A 24,047-nucleotide genomic window follows, 5' to 3' on the forward strand; every position below is an offset into this window, starting at 1 on the left:
GAGTCACCTTCTCTGGAGACATTCAAGACTCACTTGGACATCTACCTGTGCAACCTGTTCTGGCAAGTCTGCTTTGGCAGGTGGGTTGGACTCGATGATCTCTAGAGGTCCCTTCCAACCCTACAATTCTGTGACTCTAGGGAAGAAGATTCTTATAGGTCTGGAGCAGAAATATGTCTAAAAACTGAGAATACAGGAGATCAGTCATTTTTATAGAACAGTTCTGGCCAGTGTGGTACCACACAGTTTCCCACATTTTATTTCTAGTGTCAGCTACCCCTTCACCAAGCTATGCAATCAAAGAGGGCGCAGCCTGGTCGTTATCTTTGATTCACTGCATTAATCAGTCACTCACTGACCTCTGCTCCACTCGGACAGCATCGCCAGCCATTTCTCCCTACTGTTTACCCCCACTTCTCTGGGGAAATAAACTCCTTAAGCGCTCCCCAGCCTCAGAGGCACCCGCAGGACTGGCTGCTACAACTGCACATCCCCCAGGAGCGCTCCACTTGACGCCTCATGAAGACCTCAGAGGGGAGCGAAGCCCCACCTCCCTCCACCCCGCGCCTTCCCCGCAGCCGGAGCCCCTCCTACCCTCCCCGCCCGCCGCGCACATGTGCCCGCAGCCAGCGGCGGGGCGCGCCGTCGGGGTGGGTGGGAGCCGCCGCCGTCTCCCTGGCACCGCCCGCACCGCGCGTCTCCCGCACTCGGGCGCGGGGAGCCGGTGGCCGCTCTGATACCTCCACGTACCATGGCCGTCGCTTACCTCCTGGGCAACGGCTCCGCGCCGCTCCTCGCCGGCGCCTTGGAGGTCCCCTTCGGAGCTAACGCATCCTCCGCCGCCTGCCGCCCCGCCGTGCCTCCCTGCGCGGCCGCGCTGCCGGGCGCCTGGGGTAATAGCACGGCGGGCTGGAACCGCTCCGAGCCCTGCGGTGGTGCCAACGGCAGCGCGGGCGGAGGGCCGTGCGCTCCCGCGGGAGGCGGCGGCCCTTCTGTGGTCACGGCTATCGCTATCATGGCCCTCTACTCTGTCGTGTGCGTCGTGGGGCTCTTCGGCAACTTCTTGGTCATGTACGTCATCATCAGGTGAGTGCCGCCGTCGGGCTGCGGAGCGGCATTCCAGCGGCGGCGGGGTGCTGCGAAGCTTCCCTTGAGCGGTGCGAGGGACTTCTGCCCCTTCTGGGTGAGGGCTGGATGAGGGGAAGAGGCTTTGTGAAAGCGCCGAAGCGAGAGATCGCGGAGGGAAAACGCGGCAGGGCCGAGCGCCCCGTCGGAGGTGCTCCGCGACCCCTTAGGGTCGCAACACCCCGCAGCGCTCCGGCCGCGGAGCCCGGCTTTCGCAGCTGTCCGCTGCTCTGGGAGGGTGGAAGAGGACCGGAGCCACTGCGTGTGTGGGTGTGCGTGCACAGCAATCAGCACGCGTCTGTCCCCAAGCCTATGCCAACACAAAAGGAAAATATGAATGGCATCGCGGCTTAGTGCTTCTTTCTACCTGGATTTATAGATCCTCTACTCCGAGTGCCAGTATGACTGTTTATGCTTGTATACATCTGTGTCCGTGTATATACATCCACGCGTACACGCAGGGATCCTTTCAGTTCCCCAGGCTACCAGCTGCGCTGCAGCACTGAGCAGCATTGTCACCCGCACGTCCCTCACAAATGTGCCTTTCACGCACGAGAGATCTCATTCCCTTAAACCGGCAGCTAGCGGGTGGCAGCGAGCTCAAACAGGCTCCGGCGGGGACCGGGTCGGGTGGTCGGATTCCGTGGAGGAACAGTGCCACCTCCCGGGGGCGGTGGGGCCGAACGGGACCGAGCTGCCCTCGAATGCCCCGGGTCGGTGCTGGCCCGGCACCGCCTTCCCCCAGGGCAGCTCTTTTCCGAGCCACGCTTCTGCAGGGATTGCCCCTGAGAAGCGCTCCCTCCTCGCAGAAGGACTTGCAGTTCCCCCGGGTCCAGAAGTTCCTGTCCCTCTGGGCAGGTTCTGCGTGGGGTTCTGCGGTGGCTGTAACAAGGTGGGCTGATGCTCTGTTGATTCCTTCGCTGTACAACATAGCAGCAGCTGTTAGGGATGTCTCTGCAAAGCCCGTGCAACTCGTAAACCTTATGGGAACACAACTCATACGCACCGATGGTTCAAACTGTAATAGTTAAGAATCCTACTGTTTTTAGCCATGCAGAACTGGGAAGACCATTGTGGTTTTGGTCAAACTGGGAGCCGAGCTGTCTGTGTGAGAAGTGCTCCTGAACATGAGTGCAATAGTCTGAGCAAGCGGTGAATGCCTTCCTCTGGGAGAAGAAGCAGATGCACAATGTAACAGAGCCAGGATGGCTGTCAGCAGTGCATATGTTACAAGTTTTCCATGGAATTGTTTATTTATACCAGCCATAACCTGTTCTGGGTTCATCTTTCTTACATTAATTAATTCAATTACACTTACACCACAAAGCCAAATTGAATGAGGCACCTGCATTCAGCTTTCTATCTTGAGACCATCTTTCCCGGAGATTAAAGCTTAACACAAAAGCCAGAAGCAATAGAAGGCAAAAAAAATGTTTTAATTTTACAGAGGAAAACACAAATCAGTTAAATGACTTCCCTAAAGCCATCCTGGAATTCTGCAGCAAAGATAGGACTGAACCCAGGTCTCCTATGCTTTCACAGCAAGAAGCTTTCCATATGATGTATTCCTTCTCAGTTGATATCATACATCTATTTCCAGATTTGGGATTGCCTTGGAAGCTTGCATGTTATGGTTGAATAGGATCTGTGGTTTAAGCATCACAACAATGCCTTTCCCTTCTGTGCTTCTACATAGGTTTGGTATACTTGGGCAGCAGTAAGGGACTTCTTGAGTTTTTTCCTGTGGCAGACTGTACTAAAATAAGAGTGTGTATATGGAACAATGACCTTATGTGCTATATTCATGAAACCTTAGATCCTGCTAAAGATAGGAGGCAAATCTTTCCCTTTGAAACCTTTGACATACTATAGATCTCCCCATCTTTATCTACCTTTTGTACAGTAACTGCTCAAGAAAAATGAAGTCTTGATGTTCGTGTTAATTTTGAGATCAATTAATACCACAGAAAAGAAGATTAAAAGTGATATTGTCAGCTTGTTTACCTTGAAAATGCCAGGAGCTGGGAGGGAGATGCTTGGAAGTCTGAAACTGTCTCCACTCACCTCTCAGAGTCCTGTGAAAGTTTAAAGTGCTGCATGCTAATACATTGTGTTCAGCTTCTTTGGAAACTTTTTTTTTTAATAGCTATTAAGTTATTTTTATAAACAAGTGACCTTAGAGCCCCATTCGGTCATTCCATCTCCTTTGAATAAATGAGATCCTGAAGCCAGGGCTGTGCAAGTACTTGCCTGATGTGGAACTATCATTATCAATCTACAGTGTCACAGGCTTTGTATACCTGTACTTTATCATTTACATAATCTCAACCACCCTCCTCATTCTCCCAAATGGTTTCTGTTCAGCTGAATTATTTCTTCCTTGAATTAATATTTACAACGAATTATATCTACAATGTGTGAAGCTGAACCCCATGTTACCAACACTGAGCTGTTTCCTTTGTGAAGTATAAAAAATGCCTTCTGAGTGACAGCAATAATAGTCAGGTTTTACTGCCAGCCACGAATTTCATTATCTATTTTCCTCATGTTTTGTTTAAGCATGAACTAGTAATATGAACATAGTGTCATTACAGCTACATTAACAGCAAATGCAGATGCTGCAGAGTACAAGACAGTGTACAGTTAGTACCATCATGTGCTACTGAATTAATTTCACATCAGTCTATAGGCTTTTCCTGCCTTCTAGTGAAGTCAGTGGAATATGATGAGAGGGAGAAGAAGAATATGCCCTGTGATTAAGGAGGTATGCACAGTGCTAGAAAGCTGTGATAGATCGTAGGTGAACATCTTTGGCATCACCAGGGCAAAGAAGCTGAAGCCTCAGCTCTGCACTGGGTGAAATTCCTTGAGAGCGCTGCAAAGCCATCAATAGATGCTGCCAGTACTCAAGGCAAGAGCAATGCCTTAATTGCTGTGCTAATCATTTTGTCACATATCATGAACAAAGGAGCCTGAGGTGCCCCATGGTCCTTCACAGGATGAGGGAAATGCCTCATTTCATTAGTATAAATGATTACACTAGTGTTTTATTAAATAAAAAAAAAATCCTGAAATTAAAACAAGGAAATAAGCCTGTTTTGAGGCAAAGAGCTTCTTACATTTCTCAGAACAGTATCTTGACAATGTTTTGAAAAGAGAAAAAAAATATGACTGAATCGTCATCTCGTTTGGGAAGGCTGCATACTACTGAAACCCCTACTTACTTCAGCATGGCTCAATCACACTTTGGGAAAACTTTCAGTAAAAAAGGAATTTTGCATTTAATTTCAATTGTAGAAAGAATGGTTGCCTTCAGAGGGATACTCTGACACATAGAAAGAAAAGGAAAAGTGAGGAGTTTGTAAAAAGGATATAGTGTGTGGGATGGAGAGAGTCTCATTAGAGAAATAAGCTGAAAATGGACAACTGAAAAAGCTTAAAAGAGGCTGAAGCAAAGTTCTCTTCCAAAAGAAACAGGAGCTTTTCTTTGCAAAGCAATATGGAGTTAAGGATGTGTGAAAGCAGATCCATGGCATGTCTTGTAGCAGGGAATTTAGAAACCTAGAAATCCATAAAATTCACTCTTTTCTTTCCTGCCCATAGCAATGTGAATGTCTCTTCATTTGGATGGCACTATATCTGTCATCTCCAGGGAGATCTGATGACAGTCTTTCAGTATCTAATGAGGGCCATAAGAAAGGGGACAGACTCTTTAGCAGGGTCAGTTGTGATAGGGAAATGGTTTCAAACTAAAAGAAGGGAGATTTAGATCGGGCGTAAAGAAGAAGTTTTTACAATAAGGATGATAAGACACTGAAACTGGTTGCTCAGAGAACTGGTGGAGGCCCCATCCTTGGACACAATCAAGGTTGGACTGGACGTGACACTGAGCAGCCTGATCGAGCTCTAGGTGTCCCTGTTCATAATGGGGGAGTTGGTCTGGATGACCTTTAAAGGTCCCTTCCTACTCAAATGATTCTATAATCTAATGTGTGGCCTCCCTGTTCTGCAGTCCACAATGAAAATGTTCCACATCCTCGATAAGAGCTGTTAACAGCAGCTGCAACCAGTGATGTCTTTTGACGACAAGTCAGAGAAGATCCAGGGACTGAACTGAGGGAATCTGACTAGGCAAGACTAGTCCAGAAGTTGAGATAAAAGAGGAGTGCAGTGAGAGGATAACCCTCAGCACTCCGCATCACACAAAGATGGAATGTCTCATTTGTGCACTGCTTGCAACAGAAGTTCACCAACTTCTGGAGGGTAAATGTTTGATCAGTGAAGTTCTCCCCTCTCCTCCAGAATCAAGAGGAGTAGATTAGATAAAATGTCCTGTATACTTTTGTATTTTCATTTTGTTTAAGTTCTATTAATACACCATGGTTGACGACCTCAGAATGGCCCTGGTCTCTCTCAGGTGGAGGCAAATTCAGAATGGCCGGCCAGCTCCCACCTGTGGGACATGGTGGATGCTGCAGCATCTCCATCCCAGGCAGAGATGGGCAGAAAACGTCTCCCCTCACTCGATTTCCTCATAAAAAATAAGTCTAATTGCACTGACTATTCATGTATCAGTAAAACTAGAACATATTATAAGCACATATTATTCATATTTTATTTACTAGCAAACTAATGATGAGTTAATATGAGCTAGTGTAATCCTAAAATACTATTTTATTCCATTTTAACTTGCATTGTTTAGTTTTCTACTCATCAGTCGTAGCTTTTAATGAATACTGTCAAAATGCTTTTCTTTTTAATTTTTTCTATAAAAAAAATTTATGACATACAAAAATTTCAAAATGTGATGTAAGCCAAACAGTCTCAGAGTCTCAGAATCATTACCATTTTTCTAGGCACAGACAGTAACTGGTGTTTAGACAAAGAGAAGAAGAAACAGAAGCATCCCTGTGTGAGACTCCTTCTAACAGTCTATTGTAGTGCAGACAGACCTTCTGGGCTGCATTTTGCATCAGCGTTTTTTCAATACCTTTCTGTGGACATTTTTCTATGCATATTGTAGTCCCAAAAATATCTGAATCTAAAGTGAGGTTGGAAATAATATGTGACAAATGCTATTACTTTTCAACAACATTGTTTTGAAGCAGTCATTTTCTAAATTGAAATTTCAGAATTCTGAAATTTATAAAAGTTTCTAAATTAGTTATTTTTAAGATGGGTGCTCTGAGAGAGAGTTGTAAAGATCCTGATTGATGGACACTTTCATGAAAAAGAATTTTTTTATTGGGATTCTCAGTGAAAATATGTTTCCTATCCTTGATCGTTCTTTTCAAAATACAAATCTACTCATTATATCTATATTTTAGACAAATCTCAGAGAAACTACTTAGTGAATTATTAGGCTCATCTCAAGCAAACTTCTTACAATCATCTGTGTCTTCTTTGATTTATACTGTGGAATTCGGCTTTATTATTGTGTTAGGAGGGATTCTATCCTTGTCTTTCAAAGACCTTGCTCCCCTTGAAATTGTCTTTTAAGGGTATTCACTAGCATTCCACAGCTTAGCCTAGCTGTGTTAAGAGTGATTCATCTGTTTAATGTTAAATACTTTATATTTCCCTTTGAATTTGCAGAATGAAAAAAGGTAAAGATGATAGGCTATAGCTAGTCAAGTAACTGTGAAGGACATGAAATAGCATGTTTTTCTACCTTCTCACTGAGAAGTGTTAAATTACCAGTTACGAGATCTTATGTCTTAGATCAGGAATAAAACTTCAAAACAAAAGTGTTTGTGTAATGAGGGTGTGTGGCAAAGAGCAATTCCAGCGTAAGAGGATTTGCTTTCTTGAAGGAGAGAGTAGTAGTTGCAGCCTTTTCCCGTTCCCCCTTGCACATTGTTGACCTCCATGTCAGCCCTGGGATGTGCTGCTTCAGTAGAAAAATATCTAAGAAGCCAGTTTCCCAAATTCTTCTCCTGAAGTAATGATGTCAATGCCTCTCTCAGAGCAAACTCTCTCAGAGTTTCAGATGCAAACTCATCCTTGTCACATGGTACCAAATCCATGTTTGCTTATACTTTACATCTGGTCTTCTCAAAACATAGTCACTCTCTCTGTGTCATGCCTTCCTTCTTTACGTTCAGCTTTCCCCATTTCCCTCGCTTCACAGCCATATACTCCTCCGTATTCATCCTCCCTCGTGTCCTTCTTTCTCACCTTTATTGCTCCTTTTAAGATCACCCTCAACACTTTCACAAAAAGGTCCTGATCTCTTACACACAAGAGTCTGTACCCTGAATATTTAGCAAAACTCTTCTCTGTATGTTCTCTGGCATTGCCTTGAGCCCCATGCTGCTGCTGTGAAAGCTTTTTACCAGGGAGGACTGCCGCTGCTGTTCCCCATCACTTCTTTGCAGATTTCACATCTGCTAGCAATAAAACTGTCTTCAAAAGCTTCCCTACCAGCTTCTGTGCCAAGCAGGGGATCTTTCATGTACAGTCCTCACCTGAGGAGATCAGTCTACAAATCAGGAAGATTTATGGAAGATCTCTTTATGTTCTGAAAATAGGCAAAATAGCTGTTAACTTGCCTCTCCTATAAAAATCTAACCTCAGTCATCACTGATGTAGTCCTTATTATCACTTCCCTGAATGCACAGGGGAGAAAGTTAAGATGCTGACAGCTTTCCTTTGCATGTCTTCAGGCAAAGCAAAAATTTCAGCAATAAGCATCTGCTGCTGTATAATGGCAAGATATTGGGAGTTACCATTTTTAACACCATTGATTTATTTCTCAGAGATGTGTTACACAATAGCTGCAAAAACAGCAGCCGTTATTGGAGACTTATACGTGCTTCAGTGTCAAACTACCAGAGACTGAGCTAGAGATGGCTTAACAAACAGACCAGAATGAGTCCAGGAATAATTTGCAGATAATGTTTCCTTTCTTTAACTAGATTGAGGGGAACAATTCAGTATACTAGCATCTGACTGCACAAGAATTGCAACACACATTTGCTGTCATTTCTTTTTATCATTATATAGCTCTTTGTGGCTTCTGGGAAAAGAAAAAAGAAATTAGGTTGATAAGGATTATAAGACATTGCAACATCTTTAACGTTTGCCTGGCAAGTACGTAAAAATATATTTGAAGACCAACTGGCTAATTCTGAGGATATTTTACATAAACATGTAATTAAAAACAAACAATACAAAAAAAGAAAAAAAAAAGGAAAGTAATGAGAGAATTATGATAATAAAGTGATAATAAAGTAATAATAAAGTTATTAGCTGTTAGAACTACTGCAAAATTTGTGTGTTCTGTCTGGAATAATCTCCTTGCTAGTAAATCCCTTCAGTCACACCTGAAGGGAAAGGACCAGCTTTTCCCTGTAAAGTAGCTATTTTTTCCTAAAAATAGAAGCTTATTTTTTTCTGTGGAGGGTCTAAATTCTCACTAATTTAAACTAGATAGCAGAAAAAGGAACTCCATATGATCCCTCTTTGCAGAGAAAAAGAGAAAAAAGAAAAAAAGGAAAAGAAAAACTAAAAAAAAGGCAGGAAAAGCCATTAAAGAAAGCAGCTAGTGAGTTTTTGCTCAAAGCCCAACACATTATTGTAATTAATTGAAAACAGGATGAGTCAAATGCCCTCATGACTCTCTGTCACTGGCACCACATCATTCCTGAAAGGTTTGGTGCTGGAATTTCACATGTTTTTGTTCAGCTTTCCCACACCAAAGCTGAGATCTGAGTGAAGTTGCTAATTGATTCAGAGTACAGAAGAAACCTGAGTAGATGTTCCTGCATCAATCCTTCCTTACCTGGCACATGTAAGCAAATACCACCAAATGGTGGATCTGCAAATGCCTTAACGCAGATGGATATGGAGAAAAAGCAAAGTAGGATGACAAAGATAGGAAGCTAGCCTGAGGGAAGTAAACTTTGGTGAAATTCTGGATTCCACTCATTTGTGCTATGGAGAAGAATAAAGTAAAATGGGGACTGAACACTGGGAAAGCAAAGGATGAGAGATGAAAGAAGTAACAGCTAAAACAGCTACAGTTCAGCAGTTGTTTGTTATATACCCAGATCCACATTCAGCACATACCACTAAACTTCTTCAGAAAATGTGCATCCCCTTGCAGATGTGTGGGGAAGAAAGAGGACAGCTGTTCTAGCATAGTGCAGCATGCCTTGCTACATTCCCCACCATGTATGTCAAATGGGTAGACCCCGCAGTACCAGGCCTAGCACACTGCCCAAGTATGCCATGAGGTGAAGCATGGTATTCATATTTTTTAAATCCTTCTAACTAACCCACCAACACGCTCTTCACAACTTCAGTGCTCTGGTAGTTTTTGCTCACTTAGAAATGTGAAATTTGATGAATAAGCCAGATAAATTTTGTCTTTAGGCAACAGATAGCTTCCTGTTGCTCTGTGTTCACAGAGTTCAACATCTGCACTCCAATCTCCTTAACAGCAGTGAAGCAAAGGCTTCAACAGGAGCAACTTCTGCCTCTTGTCTGTATTAACATCAGTAAATTTTGGTCCTTTACCCAGTTTAGTTTTTGCCTCAATCTGTGAGTGAGTACAGAAACTAAGCAAATATGCTTGCAGTAGCACAATTTCACTGTAACTAAGCATGAAATATTTTCTGCTGTAATTGTTGTACCTGCTGGAGTTGTCTTTGTTTTCTGTTTAGTGTCCGCATGCTTCTCCTGAGAATCTATTATTTTTGAATTACATCTATGTATACGATCTCCTATTGAGAGCATAAATCAAAAGAACAAGTTATTGTTAACAAGTGTGTAACTTGCAGTCCTGGTGGCCTGACTGCATAGTAATATTCTTGCACCAATTTATGGTGCTTGTATCTAGAGCTTGACTTCAATGGCTTACAGCATTGTGGAAGTATTCCCGAATAGAAAAATCAACAACTATATCTTCAAGCTGAATAAACTGTGGGCTCTGTGACAGTAGGATTAGGTTCATTTGGAATATACATGATTTTCAAAGCTTTAATCAGCAGCAGGCTGTTACAGTACAGCAGCTGTGTCTGAGATCCTGTGCAGGTCTTTTTCTCTGGAGAGAAAGTTGCACTACAATGCCAAAAAAAAAAAAATAAAGTACAGTTAGATAGGATGCCCATCAGTAAATTCTATAACTTGAGACCAAAGGTACTTTCCAGGCTATGGCCTAGCACAGAGACATCATTTCAGTCAAATATACTCATTGGATTAATAGGCAGAAGAGTTGTCCAGCCCGAACCATTGTCAGAGTCTTAAGGGCTCAGTGAAAATTGATAATACTTGATATATTATGAAAGCACACATGAAAAAATCTATTTTTCTTACTGTTTTTGAGTTGCATATACAAAATGTACCTGAAGAGCCTTGGAAATAAATGTTTATTTAAATTGGTTTAACTACTCATGCTTTACATGTTTTAATCTTCCCACTCAAGGAGACCTCAACAAATCTAATGCATGCACATAATGATTCTTCATTTGTTTAACAAGTCATTTATACAAGAAGAATATGAATTTAAACACTAACTTAATCTCATCCAGCATCAACAAGAATTATGTCAGGTTGTCTGAATGCAAGACCTAATTGCTGGCTGTTGTTTCTTTGAGCAGCCAAGCCAGATTCATGGACTAGTTTCTGCAATAAATCTCCTGTAATTAGCTAGTTTTTCAGATATTTTGCATAGTACATAGATCAATTGAAGCAGCTTTAGACTCCAATTTAGCTTTCCATGAACAAAAGCTTTTATGCCTTTGTGTTGCTGAAAGTGGTTATTACCAGTGTATCATTGGCCCACCTATCTCCTAAGTGCAAAAGACTGTTTCTGCTTTTTTCCTCACTGTTTTCAAATTAATTTGTAATGGCACATATTGCTATATTAATTGGTTTAAATGTGAACTGTGTCTGTACCTTCTTTGTACCAAGTTAGTGGTACAAAGATGGTGTAAGACTGATGTGTATAGGACTGAAGGATCTGGAAGAGAACATATTTCATCTGTCCGTATGGATGTAAATGGCTTCTGCAACAAGAGTCAGATAGCAGTATATCAACTGTGTCTGTTAGGCTTAGAAAAAGCATACTGTGTACTAAAAATGTCATGTGTTGTTTGTTGTTTTTTTTTTTTTTAAGAAAATGTGAGTCATGTTACTTAATTCTTTTCTTTTGAGCTACTGAGGCTTAAAACACTTCTCAAAAAATCAATCACCTCCAAAGGTGATCAGCTGAAGACGTCACTGTTGGAGTGGGCAGGCCAGAAACAGAGCTGTGGTGTGTTTTGCAGTAAGAGAGAGAAGTGCAAGGGTACACACATCTCTTTCCTCCGGTGTGTATGGGAGCTAGAGAGGGAGGTGCTCATGGCCCCCGGTCAAGGTGGTATTATACTTTCTGCAATTGAAGCAGGGTCTTTTTAGGTTCTCTTATTCTATAATTCTGGCTTGATGGATCTTTTTATGGGTTTGCAGACTACAGCTGACCCATGGCCTGCCAGTATCCTTTTATGTATCCTTTTATGTATCCTTGAGTGTCAGGAGCTTAGTGACTGTTTCAGAAGGATTCTGGTGTTTACCTTATTGCTTTTTTCTTACTCCAAGCAAATTCCAGTTGAGTGGATCTCTACAGCTAAGTCTAAGTCCATTATAAGTCTTTACTGGATAGAGCAGAAATAAGGTAAAGCTGAATATGATCTACAAAATTAGACAGACTTGAAATTGTAAATGTAAACTGTCATCTCATAACATATATGTTTTTAAAAGAAAATTAATAAAAATTAATATTTTATGACACAAAATCTACACTGATATAGAAAAAGTGTGCTAGTGGGTATCTGTATTATAATGAGCGTAGTTAATTTGAATGTCAAGAGCAATATTGAGGTGAAACTTCGCCACTCTGGTGGCCTTGAATCACACTGCAAAAGCAGTATCCATTGAAAGATTGTTTTTATATGCAGAGTGCTGTTGATATTATAAGAAAGTTTTACAGGTAGCCCCTGACTTCAATTGCATGGAAAATCCAGTCCCTCTGAAGTATATTTTGTCACATTCGCAGCTGTGTCTGGATGATGGAAATGTTTGCTCTGCTCCTCCAAATAGATAGACTGATAACTTAGCAAAAGGTAAAATCAGAGCTAAGAGCAAGACTTTGAAGAGCTTCATTTTCAGGACTGTTATTTTTCATGCTGTTAAAATCAATTCTGACGATATTTATTTTTTCATACAAAAGAGAACAATCCTAGTGACACTGATAATCTGCTTATTTGGAGAAACACGCCTTCAACAAAATGTACTTTTTAGCAATAAGGTCTTTATAAAATCTTGAAATATTTGGTACAGAGAAATACCCAGATCCCATAAAAGTCACTGAAAAGAATATTGTGAATTTCAATAGGCCTTTGTTGATGAAGCAATTGCAGACGTAAATACTTTCTAGTACCACAAAAGCTCTACTTCCTTTCTTTGTAAGAACAGCATGATTATAAATCCATAGATTACAAGAGTACATCAAGCAGAATTTTTCAGTAGTAGTCTCCAGAGCCTGTTACATGAAATTGCTACATGAAATAATGGAATGTCCAAGATTTAAGGCTTACATTTTTGTAGCATTAAGTGCAGTCCATGGTAGTCTCAGTGAAGAAATGCAATTCCATTTATTCAGAGCTTTTCTCTGCCCTTCCTCAGCATGCTAATCTGAAAGTAATTTACGTATCTGCTGATGTATTTCTTCGCTACGTCAAGCATTGTCTTCAAAGTATTGGAATGGTTTTAATTAGAGATTAAAAAAAATCATTATCATGAGCTGATGATGATATGCCTTCTGGACAGAACTTCTACAGAATCAGATATGATGGCAGTGGCACTGAGCTGCATACCTAAGTTTTTATATTCTTCTCCAGCTGAGAAGACAGAGTGGTCACTTCAGAGCTGAGTATGGACAAGCAACATGGGTGAGAGCACTGAGTCTGCACTGCCTTTTCTCAGCTGCTGGGAGTTCAGAGCCATTGCCCCTCCTCTGCCATCACTGCTATTGCTGCCTGAGCCAATCAGGCTGGAGCAAGCTGTGCATATCTGCTCACATCGGCATCAAACATCCAAGTTTACTCCCTGGACAGAGTGTTGGCTAATCTAGAAACTGTTGTAACACCTGTAGAGAACACATTGGTTTTTGGTAAACAGCAAGAGAGATAGCAAAGAGAGGGTTTAGTGCGACAATTTTTTCCTCAGTAAAGTCACTATTGAAATATTCCTATTTTCGTTCTCCTCTCCAGGGTTCTTCAATGAATTACTCAGCAGATACTTTCTCCACCTTCCAAATTGCTTTTAGAACTGTAGCTCATTGTGCTTCTCTCAAACTGCAATCCTGGGCATTTTTTTCCTAAATTATTCCCAGCAGATAGAGGCACAGATGCTTGTAGCAGCTATGTCTTCCTAAATTGCTGTTACAGTCTGTTGAATAAAGGGAGTGCTCCCTTAAGGAAAGTTTGTAGGGTACATTAACTTCAAATAATAGATTTTATTTAAAACTTGGAAGTGTCATACTCAGATCATAGTTCTCAACACAGCAGTCAAGTAACAGCTTGGGTCTACTTGAAAAATGTTTAAAAGAACACCTTGGATTGACATTTAGGTTGTTATTGGATCTTCATGCACAATGTGATGAAACGAGAGAACAAAAACAGCATGAACTTCATCAGATGTTCATCATGAAAGTTAACTAGTTGCATTCAGGAAGAAGTCTGCGTTCCTCCAGCCCCAAATAAAAAAGTTCCAAAGGTGTGTTCCATTTGTAGCCCTGTCATGGGCATTTTGCAGCTGACTCATGTTCAGAAGAGATCAGAGATTAAAAAAAAACATCTACATTTTACATTTTGCCTTCACCAACAAGTTGCCCAAAAGGTCTTTTTAAAGGGCTGGTCCACTTGCAAATCAGTCTATATGATATAAAAGGTCTGATCAAATATGGTACTTGTTACTTTGCAGAATCACAGAGGAATTTCATAAAAAAGCAAGCCATCTAACCCCCCAGTGCCTAGCAACATCAGCAGCAATCAGGACAAACTAGCCAGGAGTGATTACTTGGAGTGAAATGTTCATTGTGCTGCTGGAAAAATTATCATCCTCGTGAATAGTGGACGTCAGGTGCTACCAATGTGACACAAGAGCTTGAAACTGTAAAAGGCTCTTGAAAAAAGGTGGATGAAACAAAGGAAGTATTTTAATTCTAGCTCTAGGAATGTAAACACAAAATGTATGAAGTTTCCCCGTGGTAGGTGTGACATACTTTAAGTTCAGAAAGTGTTTTTTGTGTTAGTGCCACAGACTTCAGAATTCAAAGTAGTATGAAGTCTCACCTGTCGAAATAGACACTGTGGAGCAGAACAGAGCATGCATACCTACTTTAGGCAGCAGGGCTGATCATTCACCAAGGGCTTGTGGTTTTATTTATATGCTCAGTTCATGCGGTCAATAGCATCTGTCTTCTCATTCAGTTGGAATATCTATCCAATTTCTGTATTGGAATATCTATCCAATTTCTGCATGTATATACTAGATCAGTAATGCAATGTAGGAACAAGCATAACAAATTATTTTACAATTATTTGATTATAAGCAGGTAAGTTAGTCTTAAAACAAAAGCCTGAATTTTCACTCTTGTACCCTAAGTAATTGCATTGTTACTGCTCCATAACCAAGAAATGCTTTGTCCCTTGCTATAGACCACAGTTCTGATTCTTGACATGGCATGAGAAGGTACACAAAATCTGTGCATGTAGTACAGTGACCGATGTGTACAAAAGTTTTTACTTTTAAACTTTTTTTTTACTTTTTTTTTTTACTTTTTTACTGTTTCTTCTACGTGTCCTTTCTGCACAAATTAAATTAGTGTTTTCTTATCCTTCTTATACCTGTTAGATAATGTCTGACTGATTTATAAACATTATTGTAGATAAACGAGAACAAAATAATTTGATTTGAAGGTGAACAGTATAAGAGATGATCTTTGATACCATCTAGCATGTTATTTCAGAGAAGTTTCCTATAGGTTCAATTTTTTTAATGTTGTTAGTTGTAGTTATTCACATTCTTTGCTGATTGTTTTCTTTTCTAGATACACAAAAATGAAGACTGCCACCAATATCTATATTTTCAATCTTGCATTGGCAGATGCACTAGCAACAAGTACTTTGCCATTCCAGAGTGTGAATTACCTGATGGGAACATGGCCATTTGGTACAATCCTTTGTAAGATTGTTATATCCATAGACTACTACAATATGTTCACCAGTATCTTTACACTCTGCACCATGAGCGTGGATCGCTATGTAGCTGTTTGTCACCCAGTTAAGGCCCTTGATTTCCGTACCCCCAGAAATGCCAAAATTGTCAATGTCTGCAACTGGATTCTTTCTTCTGCCATTGGTCTGCCAGTTATGTTCATGGCAACTACTAAATACAGACATGGTAAGTCTTGCTTTTCATTCTCAAGTTGAATATTTCAATGTTTTAACTCCTTTTTACATTGTCTCTTTTTATTGTAGAGATGTTGAACTAACTTCTGACCTTCAGATTGTATAAAGTTATGCCAAAAATCCATCTTTAACAGTTTTGCATCTAGCCCTACTTGACTAGACACAGCTCTGCATGTGATCAGTCTTTGATGACTGGCAGCTCCATTAGGATCCACGAGAGTCCTTCTGCTTCACACAATTACTACAGTGTTTGGAAAAGCATCTGTGCCTGCGCTTCTGGACAAGGAGGCCAGTGGTATCCTGGCATGCATTAAAAAAAGGTGTGGCCAGCAGGCCAAGGGAAGTTACCCTCTTCCTCTTCTCTGCCGTGGTATGGCTGCATCTGAAGTACTGTATAATTACTGCACAGAACACATTGTTTTATCTGAGATGTTCCTGCTGAAGTTGCAGTTGCAGATAATGTCTATACGTTTTCAACTTTGCCTGGCACGTATGCTACAGAACTCAGAACATGTTCCAGAGCTCACAGATCTTCCTTCAAATGACAACATATCAGCATAAATCAAAAGCACTCCCATAGTGCATGGTCACCAAGTGTCATATCATCCTCTTCCCTTTTGCCCTGAAATGCCCAAATTTGCTGCAGATAGAGTGGTTAAATCATCTTATCACCAGGTTTTTTATCAGAATTGACCCAAAGTTTAAACATTTATAACAATTTAATTACTTTTCTTCTGAAATTCTACACAGAATTCCAAGCAATGTAATGCAAAGGAGAACATGTTACTTTTTATTTTTCTAACTGCAGCTTCCTATGTGTTTCACAACACTGTTTTATCACTGTTTATGCCAATGACAGATTACAGATTGTTTTGTTTTAGTTATTTACATAATAAAAATTCATGTATTTGCTTACAGTATTTTAAAAAACTATTTAAAGGAAAAAAATATGAAACTGACTATCTTGTTCTTTGCTCTTTGCTGTTTTCTTCTTTCTCTAGGCTCTATTGACTGCACACTTACATTCTCTCACCCTGCCTGGTACTGGGAAAACCTACTGAAGATCTGTGTGTTCATCTTTGCCTTCATTATGCCAGTCCTGATCATTACTGTGTGCTATGGGCTGATGATTTTACGTCTAAAGAGTGTCCGCATGTTATCTGGCTCTAAAGAGAAGGACAGGAACCTGCGGAGGATCACGAGGATGGTTCTTGTAGTGGTGGCAGTGTTCATCATCTGCTGGACTCCCATCCATATTTATGTTATCATTAAAGCCTTGGTCAACATCCCAGAAACTACTTTCCAGACTGTCTCCTGGCATTTTTGTATTGCTCTAGGGTATATAAATAGCTGCCTTAATCCAGTCCTGTATGCATTTCTAGATGAGAATTTCAAAAGGTGTTTCAGAGAGTTCTGCATCCCCACCTCCTCAACCATTGATCAGCAAAACTCCACCAGGGTTCGACAAAATACCCGTGACCATGCTTCCACTGCCAACACTGTGGACAGGACTAACCATCAGGTATGACTAGCAGTGGAGATGTCATCTCTGGATCCGGGTCTACCGCTTGGAGATGACATGTATTCTGAAGTTACGGTTTATACTGATTTGTAGCTGTTTAAAGGTCTGAGTACCTTTGAGGCTACATTTGAAGCTGGTGTATTCATACACAGAGACCCAGTCCTGCATGGTGCTAGTTCTTTCCTAGTCTAGTTGATGCTGAGAAGCTGAGCGCTTTGCTTGCAAAGGTACCGTGCAAGATTGGGTCCAGTGTGCATGTATATACACAACATCCAAAACAGAGTGTTTCATTTGTGGAATGTTTACAACAGGTGAATGTTTTAAACAGGTTGGAGAGTAATCATAGATTTCTCTATTCATACTCCTTGTTTGCTCCTACAAGACTGCTATTTCTCTCTCCTGTTTCATCAGTGAATTGAAAAGAAAAAAAGCTGTGCATATCCTTTTTTGACTGATGTACAAGGAAGGCCTACAAGGCCCTGTTCCTGCTGGAAAGGGTGTAAGAAGTAGACAAAAGTCTTCTGCATGCAGTTCTTGTACTAGATCATTATCTGTGTTGGCTAGTGTGAGTTTTGAGATATATATATGTATATATAAATATACATACATGTTGAGTAATGTTGTACCATTTTGGCATTTAAGCTGTACAGAGCATTCCCTTTCTATATAGAAAAAGCCTTTGGGGTGTAGAGATTTTGTAGCACAGCATATACCAAGAGAAAAATATCAAAAATCTCATTTTTACTCAGACTGTATTTTCTTAGCTTTTGCAAAAAAGTCCTATTGTTACATACTTAACATCCGTGTTCCCATGATTATTCCCAGGTTTCCAAACCACATTCCTCAGTGAACATCAAGCAAAACATAAAGGCAAATTATAGCATTCTGGCATAGTAAGTGCTGGAAAAGATTAGAATATTCTCTGGAATTCACTAAAGAGAAGAAAGAATGGCACAAGCCTAGCTCATTCCTGGCCACATCACCTTTTGTTGAAACATCAACAATATACTTGAGTGGCTCCTATACGAGCTTCTTGTCTGCCCCTTCAGCCACAAGCTAAGCACCTTCTTGAGGTACAGAAGTCAGTGGCTTCTTGTGCACGAAATAGCTTATTTGCCAAACACAAGTTACTGAGAAGCCAATGGTGCAGTAGTAATTGCAGCAGAAAAGAGAAAGAAGCAGGTTGAAGGTTGAAGAATAACGTGTGTTAAGCATCTACAGTTGGTGATGTCATTCACAAGCATGTACACACTAAGCTGTGGCTTATAAAGTCAGTTAGCACCTGCAGGAGTGTAACAGAAAATATTAAGACTTCAACTTCAGTGTCTAAAGAACTGCTTTCAGTTGCAGACTTGAATTTTTTCTGACGTGGAACTTGTTCTCACTTGGAAGTGGAGTGGATCTCACAAGGGAAAGCTGTGATTGTGTTATCAGTCTTACCCACACTTCAGTGGTAGAGCAGAAAGGCCCATACATGTATGTATGTATATAGTATTCATTATATGAAGCAAAAGATTATTTGGTAGATTCAGCTCTATCTAGTGCATTTGTGATCCTCAGCGGAATCAATTTTGTGCATGTTTGACAACAGAGTTCAGTTTCTGCTAGTAAGTGTCCATCATTTCACAGTGCAGTTTGTAGGCATGTATCTTAAACATTTACTTAAAGACCTTATAAATTTTAGAAGAACTGTAGCCTTCTAAATTTCTACCCTTAGCAAAAATGATTATTGTACTGCCCAATGGCTGATTAAAATGAAGTGTATTTCACTGGGAACAGAGCAAACACAGAACAGAAGGTGATCCTTTCCAAAAAGATATTACAGTCTACCCCAAGGGAGAGAGCCGCATGAGGTAGGGACAGAAGTTTGTGACTTAATGGCAACAGGGAGCAACCTAGTCACACAGTTGGAATTTTGGCTGATTGGTTTTATTTCATTACCTTCAGTGAGTAGCAGTGGAATTAGTAAAGAGATAAAGCTTATTAAAGAGAAGTGAAAAGGAAGGTGCTGAAGGGAAAGGGAGCTGACAAGATGAAGAGTAAAGAAGAATATCAGGAATAAGGTCAGTCAGAGGCAGTGAGGAAGAAAACTGAAGCAAAGAGATGTTGCACGTGTAACAAAACTATGTTGAGAACTGTAAGAAATGGTGTGACTTCCCAGCATCGCTACTTCTGTAACCCTTCCTAGCAAATTGCTAGCAGATTTCCTTGAGGCCATGGAGAAGACTTACTTGGAAACTCCTGTCCTCGTAGATTTGTTTGCATAGTCTGGTATTTGAGAGATTTTGAAGAGGCCATAATCAGGCCCAGTCGTTTCCCTTGCCACTGTCCAGCAGTCCTTGCTTTGGCAGCTGCTGTTGCTGCTTTCTTTCTGCCAGACACACTATGTGGATGCTGACCTGAACCTTCTCACTGTGGCACTCCCTGAGCGCAGCGCACCAGCTTTCTCATCCTCCACAGAGGCACTGGAATGCATTCACAGCAAGCCATGTTCACAGCTGAATATTAAGCTTCATTTTTATTTTTTCTTCTACAACAAACTTTTCCATAAAATACAACATTTCTGCTGTCTCTTACCATCAAAATGACAGAAAAGTTGTAGGACTCTCATACTCTGAGGAGTTTCTCTGAGTAATACTGACAAATGTAACATTGTGTTATTTATTTTAGACAGAAAAAGCCCTAGGGTAAATGCAGCTTTTTTCTCTCAGAAAATGTAAAAAAGCACTTTGCTCGAACAGTTGAGCTTCTATTGACAGGACATTCATTTCACAGGTAAGTGCTTTCTGTATAGGCAAGCCTAGCCAGCATATCTGTATTGATCTAAGTATACTGACGAGCTCTTTCTTTTATAGATAAGGCCTTGGAGAACATTTGCTATGAATTGTAATTGCACAGCTGTATAGTGGTGGGCACAGTTCAGGTTATTTTCAAAGTAACAGCTGTTCTACAAGTTGCTTTCTTGCCAAGTGAAAATTCTTATTCCTGCTAAAGGTAATGAGAATTGCAGGCATTCAATTGCAGAACAGCTTGGGGCCTCACAGTCTTAAAGCACTCCAAATAAGCATTCACTTGTGGAAATAACAATTGTGTTTTCTATCAGTGCAAAAGCAGGAACAGCAAACACAAACATTCATATTACTCTGAGTTTAGATATTTGTCTTTGACTTATTTCATGGGTCTTTGAGATTACTAAAAGGTCTAGATTAAGAATTTGATTACTGTTTTGTCGGCATTTAGGAAAAGTACAAAACAAGTTCTGATATTCCCCAGAAATGCAGTGCTGATGGTGTGAGCATTTATAAAAATTATACGTGCTCAGTGAAGCAACTTGTTTCTGAGGGAGAGAAGACCAGTGGTTAGCCAGGCATCCATATGCAGAAATAAAAAGAATCTTGGAGTAAAGAAAAGTTAAAGTTGAAACAAGAAAAAAGTAAAAGCTGGTTTTAACTAACTGAAAAAAAGTACTTTCTTACTATTTAGTTTTCCTAGCACTCTGTGACAGTGTACAAATATAGGGAGTACTTGTGAGTCCTATTCAGAAACCTGATAAGAGCTGTACAGATTCTGTAACTCCAATCTTCTGCAGGTTCCACATCTACTTGTTGTAATCAAGAAGGACCCTTCTGTGTGTAATTAGAAAGCTGGCATATCACCACTGTATATAATATGGTACTTAATTATAAAACATTGCTTTCTTATAAAAACCTTTTCTGACAAGAATTTACAAAAAGTTTGTATTAATTTAACAGATTATTAAAACTATGCATTCTTTTGTGCCTAACTTGCACTGGCATGGGACCCTTATAAATATTCTACATAGCAGAGAAAATAGAATGTTTTCCAGACAATTTAATTAAAGGAGGTAACAAGTATAAACAATGCTATGCTGACTGAAACTAAATGCATCCTAAGGCTGCATATATTTTTTATACATTCGTTAAACTGAAAGTTAGAATAAACAGAGATCAGAACATTTCACTTTTTCTATGAGAACTGAATATTCTGTTACAGAATTAGAGAATCATAGTGGTTGGGAGGGTATCACTGGACATCATCTAGTCCTCCAACCCCTTGCTAAAGCAGGGTTGCACAGGAAAGCATCCAAGAAGGTTTTGAATGTCTCCAGAGAAGACTCCACAACATCCCTGGGCAGCCCATTCCAGTACTCTTATCACCCTCACAGTAAAGAAGTTCTTCCTCATAGTCATATGGAACTCCCTGTCTTCCAGTTTGTGCCCATTTTTCCCTGTCCTGTCACTGAGCAATTAAAAGAGTCTAGCCCTTACACTTGACTCCCACACATTAGATATTTATAAGCATTTATAAGATCCCATCTCAGGGCATCTCCAGACTGAACAATCCCAGCTTCTCCGCTTTTCCTCATAAGGGAAATGTTATAGGCCCCTCATCATCAACCACCACTGCTGGACTCTTATCTAAATAAATGATCCCTCTTTTTCTTCAACTGAAGAGCCCAGAATTGGACATAGTACTCCAAGTATGGCCTCACCAACGCAGAGTAGAGTGGGAGAATCACCTCCCTCAACCTGCTTGGCTTCACTTTTGCGCTGCACTGGTCCATTGGGCTTCTTGGCCATAAGGACACACTAGTGGCTCATGACCAACCTATCGTCCATCAGGACACGTAGGTCCTTCTCTGCAGAGTTTCTCTCCTGCATTCCATTCCAGGAGGTGATTCAATTCAGAAGTGAAATTAACTTCAAAATTCAGTTCTGGATCTCAACTTCTCCAAATAAACAGATTCAAAATCAAGTCGTTTTCTAATATAAAGTTGCTGAGGAGGAAAGTTTTCAACACAGAATAAAGAAAATGCCTAAAATATTATGCTGAATTGAACAAGCATTTAAGTTATGTTTTGGCTTTGGATAAATTTATCTCCAATAAGTATTCCTAACAGATGTCACTTCTGAAAGTGCCTGGAAAACAGAGCAGTTAGAAAATAAACATTCTCTTCATTCCAAAATCCCTAAACAGATGCAACACTGCCCTCTCTTCACAGTTCATCTGTGATTCTGCTTTCCATAAATAAACACCTTAGTCTCCCTAATTTCAACAATTTCTGATTGCTGAGCAGTAAAAAGGGTTGCAGGCTTTCAGTATGTGATGCATAGTATTTTTCTTGATGAAAATTTCTGTGTTGATATCATGCCTGTATGATATTGATATCTACATGTGATGGACACATGATATGGACACTACGGGCAGAGGGACACTTGTGATTGTTTCCTGATGTAATTCCACATCATACAGAATGCAAACTGGATTTTTAAATCTGAATCGAGGAGTTAGCCGATTTGCTGATGTGAACACAGAAAGCATGCTAATTTAGCATCTAAAATACCAAATTCCCTCCAGTTTCTACAAAAAAAAAAAAAAATAGGGACATAGTGAAATCCTCTACAAGTGAAACTCATAGAGGATTCCCATCTAGAAGGAAAACAGCTGGCTTCCTTTGAAATAGACTCTCATGCAAACACGACAACACTGAAGATCTGTTTCTGTGTCATAAAAGGTCAGACATTAGATTTTTCTCTTACCATTCTCTCTCTACCTTGTTGCGTTATGACAAACACTAATCCTTGCCCTGCTGTCTGGTCTACCAGCTCAGCTTTACCAGGCACGGTGGTAGCTGCAATTGACGTGTAAATTCCTCTTAAAAAACACACACGCATTTAAATTCATACGTACAGATTGCTGGGGGGTATGGGGGTCATAAATCAAATAATTGCTCATTGTATTTGCAATTTCTTTCCTTTCAGTTGGAACTCCAAGAAGCTGAAACCACCCCACTGCCGTGACAGGGTCTCCTGCAGTATAGCTCTCAAAGCAATTACAAACCAGTGCCACAGTGTTTCTGTGCAATCCACTATGGGAAGGTGTAGGATACACTTTCCCTCAAAAAAGAAAAAAAAAACTGATAAAAGAATAAACATAGAGGAAAGTGCCTGCTTTTCCAGTCTGTCAAAAACTGCTTCTGCAGCACTTCTACGTTGCTCATAACAGAAGCATGAAACTCAATGACAAGCAGAGCCAAGAAGTATGGAGCCTTTCCAAGCTCCGCTGTTCAAAACATTCATATTAACCAGGAATACATCTGTTAGTGTAAAAGCAAAGCTATCTAATATGCTCTGGCAAATTACAATGGCGTTAAACAGGTTGGAAACAAAAGCTCAAAAAGACAGACAACTTTTGAAAAAACAAGTTGAGCTTTTAATGACAGGAAATAATGGGAAAAATGAAATTGTAATACTGTTGAGTACGCCATATACGGTTTTTTTGTTTTTTGTTTTTTTTTTTGTAGAGGTGTTTTCTGTTCAGGTTATTTGTGTGTTGAAGTCTCACAGGATCATCTAGAACAACACGCTGGAAATTCAAGAGTTCTCTTGTAAGGATTGTATGTTCCATAACTTCAAAGGGAAAATAATTCCTTCAGTGATTATTTACAGAAAAGAAAAACGTCCAAGTGTCACCATTCTCTTCCACATCTCACATAAGAATTAGACATTTACAATCAAAACAATGAGGTATCAGTTTGCTTAATAGAGATGAGTAAATGAAAATATCCCTTGGTGTTATTGGTAGAATTATCCCCAGAAAAGCATTGACTCTTTTACTATAAGCTCCAGTGTGAATAGATGTACAGCTTTAAGCTTGTCAGAGCTGGCACGGCAACCAATGAATTCTCTTTGGTTTCCCAAATTTCAGCTGCCCTGACAGCTATATCTCAAACTTGGAAGTCAACAACAGTCCCTCTGTGTGAAGTACTTGGAAGAGTCAACACATCAGAGCTGCTTAAAAAAAAGTAAAAAATAAAAAATTGAAAAAGAACAAGAAAGAGTTACATTTTGATAGAAATCTATTTCTTTTCTTAATCAAACCCATATGTTTGCTTTTCTAACTTAATACAGTCTGCATTTCCA

At 40.3% G+C, this 24,047-nt stretch overlaps 1 protein-coding gene across 1 annotated transcript; it reads left to right on the top strand.

Annotated features, from left to right (window-relative positions):
• The first annotated feature begins 751 nt into the window (after positions 1–751).
• On the top strand, positions 752–23,347 carry OPRM1 (opioid receptor mu 1). The gene is made up of 4 exons (XM_065736638.1): positions 752–1,086; positions 15,221–15,573; positions 16,583–17,103; positions 22,887–23,347. Exons 1-4 carry the CDS (start codon positions 752–754, stop codon positions 22,923–22,925), a joined length of 1,248 nt encoding a protein of 415 aa, XP_065592710.1. The 3' UTR covers positions 22,926–23,347.
• Positions 23,348–24,047: the final 700 nt, after the last annotated feature.

This window comes from Cyrtonyx montezumae, unplaced genomic scaffold (assembly GCF_038088225.1).
Source record: "Cyrtonyx montezumae isolate F1298 unplaced genomic scaffold, pur_monq_1.0 scaffold_0, whole genome shotgun sequence".
Taxonomy (NCBI): domain Eukaryota; kingdom Metazoa; phylum Chordata; class Aves; order Galliformes; family Odontophoridae; genus Cyrtonyx; species Cyrtonyx montezumae.

Excerpts from the sequence above, each read along its gene's own strand:
- OPRM1 (XM_065736638.1), top strand. The coding sequence starts at position 752 with ATGGCCGTCGCTTACCTCCTGGGCAACGGCTCCGCGCCGCTCCTCGCC. Across the intron at positions 1,087-15,220 it reads GTCATGTACGTCATCATCAG|ATACACAAAAATGAAGACTG; the intron begins GTGAGTGCCGCC and ends TTTCTTTTCTAG. Across the intron at positions 15,574-16,582 it reads AACTACTAAATACAGACATG|GCTCTATTGACTGCACACTT; the intron begins GTAAGTCTTGCT and ends TTCTTTCTCTAG.